This window comes from Tupaia chinensis, unplaced genomic scaffold, assembly GCF_000334495.1.
Source record: "Tupaia chinensis unplaced genomic scaffold, TupChi_1.0 Scaffold143574_1, whole genome shotgun sequence".
Taxonomy (NCBI): domain Eukaryota; kingdom Metazoa; phylum Chordata; class Mammalia; order Scandentia; family Tupaiidae; genus Tupaia; species Tupaia belangeri.
The window spans coordinates 2,018,748-2,025,789 of record NW_006203419.1 but is presented as its reverse complement, the minus strand read 5'-3'; the positions used below and the strand labels follow the sequence as shown (position 1 = coordinate 2,025,789).

The 7,042-nt window shown below is 51.8% G+C and overlaps 1 protein-coding gene across 2 annotated transcripts; it reads right to left on the bottom strand.

The window, feature by feature from the left end:
* Nucleotides 1–330: 330 nt before the first annotated feature.
* On the bottom strand, nt 331–6,689 carry AP5S1 (adaptor related protein complex 5 subunit sigma 1). Of its 2 annotated transcripts, none has more exons than XM_006163969.3 (3): nt 6,520–6,689; nt 3,951–4,161; nt 331–1,974 (listed from the first exon to the last, which is right to left on the bottom strand). In XM_006163969.3, exons 2-3 carry the CDS (start codon nt 4,124–4,126, stop codon nt 1,551–1,553), a joined length of 600 nt encoding a protein of 199 aa, XP_006164031.1. In that variant the 5' UTR covers nt 4,127–4,161; nt 6,520–6,689; the 3' UTR covers nt 331–1,550. The 2 variants fall into 2 exon arrangements, with proteins under 2 accessions (XP_006164031.1, XP_006164032.1); XM_006163970.3 differs by lacking the exon at nt 6,520–6,689 and adding an exon at nt 6,115–6,413.
* Nucleotides 6,690–7,042: the final 353 nt, after the last annotated feature.

Genomic DNA, 7,042 nt, shown 5'->3' with positions numbered 1-7,042 from the left:
AGCCATGTGGAACGCTGGCACTCAGTTCCCGGGTCAGTCTGCACGCACCAGGTGTATGTGTGCGCACGGTGATCCTGGCTGGCTGGGAAGGCTGGAGGGAGGCTCGTGGCATGAGACCCTGTTGCAGGTGCTTATCTGTCTTTCTCTCTCATAAAAATGAAAATAAATAAACATTAGAAGGGAAAAAAAAAAAAGAGAGCAAGAGAGAGACATAGAGGTGAGGTGGGAGACGAGATGGAGACCCCTAAGAAGGCTCTTAGGGAGATCCTGACCATGAATGCTCAAGACACAGCTCAGGGACTGTACTCATCATTCACACAAAAGGAGAAATTACACAGCCAGAGCTTTTAATTCAAAATACAAAGACTGGTTCTTCCCAGCCAGACCTCTTGCATGGACCGGCCAGTACCTTCTCTCTCTGCAGATGAGGGGAGCCCATGACTATCTTATCTCCAGTCTGCCTACTGGGCAAGGCCCTGGCACAAAAGGAATCCCCCAGCTGAACAGCCGATGCACTTCTGAGCTGTGGCGGGACTGGCCAACGAAATCCCTGCTGTTATTGTCTCAGTGGTGCAAGGTCAGGGGCCAGGCCCTATCAGCAGGTGAGCACAGGTGCTTCACCCTGAGGGGAGTCTGAGAGATCCCCCCCTTTTTTAAAAAAAGAATTAATTTTGTTTATTTTGATTTGACCAGAGAAGGACAGAAAGGTGGGGGGATGAAAAAGCAAGCTGCCAAGTCCAGGACTTGAACCATGGTTGGCCATGTGGGAGTCCACCACGCCATCTGCCGGCCCCTATGAGTAGATTTTTGAGTGATAGCCTCACAAGTTATTCCTTTAACAAGGTAAGGTCAGGCAGTGATGCAGTAGAAATGCAACTGGACCCACATGAGAAAGGTCCTGGGTTCGACTCCTGGGACCTTTCAGGGCACAGCAAGGATGTGCCTGTGATCTGAGCTGGATGAGGCTAGAGTGGGTCACAGCATCAAGAACTGGCTGGGAGTACATCTCTCTGCTGTCTCAAGACTTGGACTGCCTTTGAAGAGCAGTGACCTTCCATGGAGGAACACCGTCAGCTATGGGCAACAGCTGGAAGGCAGCTGCTCCAGGGACGCCCACCATTTCTGAGCGCTGCGAACGACGATGACCGCTGCAGACCTGAGACCCCTTTTGTGCTGTAATGACCGTGGGTGTGGAAAGAGATGGGCTGAGTTCCAGGAAGCCCCTCCCTGTCACCCCAGTACTATTGGCTACTGGAGTTGAAAGAAGGAGGGGTCAAGGACAAGCATGGCTGCCATAATACGGAGGAGTCTGAATAAGGCAGGGCAGCTCTAGGCTCACGACACTCTGATTCCACTAACCTGAGTACAAGCACGGCACCGCCTCACCCTGCCCAGCTCCTTTCTTCCAGCTTGTCCGTCCACTTGTCCTGGTGTGACAGCTCATCAGCATGAGGGCAGGCAGGGCGGGAGGCTGATGCCACTCCTCCCCTGGCTGTGTCCAACCTCTGCTCTCCCTCCTTGTCCCTTCAGGGAGCCCCATCCCAGTGGAGTCAGCGGGGCCAGGCAGCACTAAATTCCTTCTCCAGACCTTGGACGAACTGGTCATTGAGGAAGAGCAGCTGACCATGAGGCAGGAAGCGAGTGAGGATGCCCTCGATGCGGTCGGCCCGCAGCAGGAGGCTGGAGCTGGGGGCCAGCAGTCGGAGGTGGTCAAGGAGACGTGCCAGCAGACGGAGTGTGCCTTCAGCCAGCAGCAGGTTCTCGTGGGTGTCCAGTATGAGGGCAAAGCCTAACGAAAGCACACCCAGCCACACCACCGTCCGCGGCTCCCGGAAGGGGTCCCCTGCGGCCAGGCGGAAGGCCCCATGTGGAGCCTCGTGCAGAGGCACCGGCTCATCTGAGGACTGGGGCTGCAGGTCCACGGGGGGCCGGCCGGATGCCTGCTGTTGCAGCCGGCACATTGACTCCACCTGCCTGAGAGAGCGCACAGTCAGGCTGGTAGGTGACAGGCCGGGCAAGGCCACTGCAGCAGTCCATACCCCAACTCCTGTCGTCCTTGAGACCACCCCTGGAGCTGGGAGCTGCCACTGTCCTCATATCTCAGGTGAGGAAATGGAGGCCCAGAAACACTTAAGTGACCTGCACAGGATATGCGAGTGGGGATGGGAAACCAGACCCCAGCTCCAGGTCCTGAACCACTTCACTCCACGTGGCCAAGAGAAGGCAGGTTTTGAACAGAGCTCCTTGGGCTGGAAAAGGGTAACAAGGGAAGATCCCACCCCCACCTGCTTCACAGATGCTTCCCAACATAAAGGAAGGCAAGTGACAAGAGGAGAAAAAGATGCCATCACTCAACCTGGGCTATGCAACTTCTCCACCCTCTTCCCATCCTACGACTCTCTCCAAGTAAAGGAAAGATCTTCCCCTTGGGAGGTTTCTGAAAGCTCATCCTGACCCTTCCTGAATTACCTTCCAGTTTGGGATGGTAGGAGCTGACAAAATGTTGTCTCAGAGTGGAACACCCCAGCCTGAGTGCAGTGGGGGCCAGGAGACTCTGGCACCTGCCAGCTCCCTCTGGGTCTGGGATGGGAGGGCCCAAGGCTGGCCAACTTAGTCTGTAATAGTGTCCACACTGTGCTCTGGATCCAGGCTTTCAGAAGGCCCTGAGTATCGTGTCCCCCTATACCACATTTTCTCTTTTCCTTCCAGATTCATACTAAAGGCCCTGTGAAGTCTTACCTGCAAAGCATTTTATCACTCGGGTCTGCCTGCCTATACTCAAATGTCAGTTCTGATACTCTGTGGCTGCATAACCTTGGGCGCTTGAAGTTTCTGCAATATTCTGTATCTCAGTTTACTGCACTATAAGATGGAGATAACCATACCTACCTCAAAACATAGTTACTGATGAACTAAGTTAATATACATGAAACATTCAGAACATAAACGCTTAGCACACACTTACAGGTTTAAAAAAAAAAACACAACAGGAACCAGCAGATGGCATAATGACTATGTCGCTGGACTCCCATGTAGTCGACTGTGGTTCGAGTCCTGGACCCAGTGGCTTAAACTCACGCCAGCCACATGTGCATGCGTGCCCAAGATCCCAAGAGAAGAATGGAAGAGAAAGGATTGTGGCATGGCTATCCCCCCTGGGGCGTGATTTCTCACTTTCTGTTTGTCTCTCTCTCTCTCTCTCTCTCTCTCTCTCTCTCTGTCTTTCTGGCCAGTGCACGTGCCCTGTAGCAAAAACCTCTCAAAAAAAAAATACACAGCACACTCATAATAGTAATAGCATTATTAGGCTCAGCCGGTGGTACACTCAGTAGGATACCACTGTGTGACACTGGAGCTATATGAGAAGGCCTGGGGTTCAGATCCCAGGTTGACTTGAAATGTCAGATGCCATCATGATCTTAGCCTGCTGGAAAGCTGGAGGAAGGGGGATCGCAGTGTGGAAATATCTTGTCAAGGGTGTCTCTCTCTTTCTCTCTCATACTAAATAAACAAATGAGGGACCACCAGTTGGCATAATGGCTATGTTGCTAGACTCCCAGGTAGTCGACTGCAGTTCCAGTCCTGGACCCGGTGGCTTAAACTCATGCTAAGAGTGTGTACGTGTGTGCCCGAGATCCTGGGAGGAGAATGGAGGAGAAGGGATTGCGGAGTGGCCACCCCCTCGGGGGGTGATTTCTCGCTTTCTGTCTCTCTTTCTAGTGAATGCATGTGCCCTGTAGTAAAAACCTCTCCAAAAAAAAAAAAGAATAAACCTTAAACAAAAAGAATATCATTATTTCCTTAACCCTTTCTCATTTAACACTTATGAAAGACTGTGGAAGATTTTGGAAAATGCCACTCTAAAACTTTCAGCACCCTAGTGCTTCTGTTTCCCTGAGTCCCCAAGAATACCCATCACAATTGGGCATGTGTTGATGGAGGTCAGTTACCTGGCCACGGCCAAAATCTGTTCCTTGCGGAGAAGTCTGTCCCTCTCAGCACCGTGTGGCCGTGGGTCATCGGGTGACTTCTCAGCACCAAAGACACAGGAGTAGAGCACTCTACAAAGACCCTGGTCCTCAGCATGCGGGGCTCTCAAGGTATGGATGAGGAAGGCGTACACCATGGCTCCGGGGCAGTTGCTTCAGGGAAGCCAGGGACCTGGTGAGTGAGAGTGAAACCGTAACTGGGAAGTACCCACCAGCATGGTGCGGACAATGATCCTCCTCACCCACCCAAGATGCACTCCAGCCTATGAAACAGATCCAGTCAGCATCACAAAACAGAGCCCAGTGGTAAAAAAAAAACCTGCCTTGACAAAACAAATGGCTAGGATCCTGATCTTCAAAATCGTCCAGGTCATGAGAGTCCAGGAAAACCTGAGAAACTGTCCCAGACTAAAGGAGACTAGAGTTCTGACTGCTGAATGGAACGGGAGTTCTTTTTTTTTTTTTTTTTTTGCTACAGGGCACGTGTGCTTGCCAGAAAGACAGAGACAGAGAGATAGAAAGCAAGAAATAACCCCCCAGGGAGATGGCCATGCCGCAATCCCTTCTCCTCCATTCTCCTTTCGGATCTTGGGCACGCATGCACACGTGCCCAGTGTGAATTTAAGCCACCAGGTCCGGGACTCGAACCACAGTCAGCTACATGGGAGTCCAGTGACATAGCCATTACACTAATTGCTGGTCACTGGAACAGGAGTTCTTAGACTAAGAAAAAGGTAATCTGCATTAGGAGCATTATTAGAATGCCTGAAAACATTTAAATATGAAATATGCTATAATAGTCATGGGGGGCTAGCAGGAAGTGTGGTGGTTAAGGGCACTGGACTCCCACATGGCCAACGGCGGTTCAAGTCCCCAACCTGGTGGCTTGCTTTCACTCTCTGTCTCTCCCTGGTTAAATTAAAATAAATAAATAAATAAATAAATAAATAAATAAATAAATAAATGTTACATAAGGGGCCGGCAGGTGGTACGATGGTTAAGGAACCACATGTCCGACCACATGTCTGACTGCGGTTCAAGTCCTGGACCTGGCAGCTTGATTTCTCACTTTCGCTCACTCACTCTGTACCTCTCTGGCAAAATTAAAATAAAGTTAGATAATTCTTTAAAAAATAAATAAATAAAAATAAATCTTAAAATAATTTAAAAGAAGAAAAAGAAAAGTCTTGGGATCAGCAGATGGCATAACAGTGACATTGCTGGACTCTCGCTTAGTTGACCACGGTTGGAGTCCCAGACCTAGAAGCTTAAAACTCATGCTGGGCACATGTGAGTGCATGCCTAAAATTCCCAGAGAAGAGACTGCAGTATGGTCATGGGGTGAGGGAGAAGGGTGATTGCTCGTTTTGTCTCTCTCTATCTCTCCCCCTCAGCCCACACATCCAATAGCAAAAATCTCTAAAAAAAAAAAAGTAGAAGAAAATAGTCTTGGGAACCAGCAGTTAGCGTAATGGCTATGTCGCTGGACTCCCACGTAGTCGACCGCGGTTCACGTCCCGGACCCGGTGGCTTAAATCTCACGCCGGGCGTGTGTGCGTGCGTGCCCAAGATCCCGAGAGGAGAATGGAGGAGAAGGGATTGCGGTGTGACCATCCCCCCTGGGGGGTGATTTCTCGCTTTCTGTCTCTATGTCTCTCTCTGTCTGTCTGGCGAGCGCACGCGCCCTATAGCAAAAAACCTCTCCAAAAAAAAAAAAAGAAAATATTCTTAATCAGGGACAGTATGTGGCATGTTGGTTGAGGTCTGGACTCCCACGTGGCTGACAGCGGTTGAATACAGCAGACAGATCTTCAAACTAATGCCAGGGAGTGTGCCTGCCCAAAACCCCAAGAGAAGAATTGAGGAGAAAGGATGGCAGAGTGGCCATCCCCCCTGAGGGGTGACTTCTTGCTTTCTGCCTCTCTGGCAAGCGCGCACACCCTACAGCAAAATCAAGAAAAAGAAAGAATGAAAAGAATGAAAAGAGAGAAAAGAAAGAAAGGAAGGAAGGAAGGAAGGAAGGAAGGAAGGAAGGAAGGAAGGAAGGAAGGAAGGAAGGAAGGAAGGAAGGAAAAGAAAATAAAAGAAAAAAGAAAAGAAAAGAAAGGTCTTGATCAACGTTTACCTCATTATAAATGCAGGACCAATTCCTTGCCACGGATGTACCTCTAAACATACAAGTAAAGGGGTACCCGTCACATCTGCAACTCAGATGTCCAAGGAGAAAAGGTGTACAGAGGAGGGAGAATATGACAACACGAATAGGGCAAACGATGCTAACTTGTCTTATGAAAGGATGTACAAGAGTTGTTTGAAATCATTCCGAAATAAAAGCTAATAATAACGCTATCTGGCTGGCTCAGAGGCCGCCTGTGACACTTCCCGCGACCCTCCGGCCGCTGGCAGAGCGCGTCACCAGCTCTCGCCACCACGTCCCCCACCTCCATGGAAATGCAGCGGCCAAGACCACTTCCGTCACCGCCTCCCGCAACCCGCGGCGCAGTGCACTTCGGGGGTTGTAGTTCCTTACTCGGGTCAGTCTGGCCGAAGCCCGGCACCCCGCCCGGAATGTGCTGCACCTGCCGTACTGGCCGTGGTCGTCGAGACCGCCCGCTCCGCCTTCCTACTAGTCCCGCAGATTTCTAGCAGGCTGACCCACTCCGCTGCAGGACAGCGATGGCGTCCGCGCGGCACGTGGGCGCCTGCGCACACCCGTCGCGAGCGCGCGCACGGCGGAGGCGTCGGGGGGGGTGGGGCCTACACTCTTGGCGGCGCTTGGTGGGCCGGGCTCGAGCTGTGGCTCCCGAGGCCTGCAGCCTGGGCGCGGTCGAGCTTCGCCCCCGGAGCGCAGGCCCGCCTGGCACTGAGCTCCGGATCAGGGCAAACGAGATCCTGGCTCGAAGCTTGGTCCAGCCGAACCGGGCAGCCGCGAGGGGGCGCAGCGGACTGACGGCCTCCTAGCGCGTGGACTTTTCAGAAGAGGCCGGTGGTCAAGTTGTCGCCAGAAGGAGGGATTCACTCCCTTGTTTCTTCCCCTTGTTACCCGCTGGCCT

Bases quoted from the DNA above. Each gene is read 5' to 3' on its own strand.
- AP5S1 (XM_006163969.3), bottom strand. From the start codon at position 4,126: ATGGTGTACGCCTTCCTCATCCATACCTTGAGAGCCCCGCATGCTGAG. The intron at 1,975-3,950 runs GTAACTGACCTC...GCGCTCTCTCAG, and splicing joins CAGATTTTGGCCGTGGCCAG to GCAGGTGGAGTCAATGTGCC.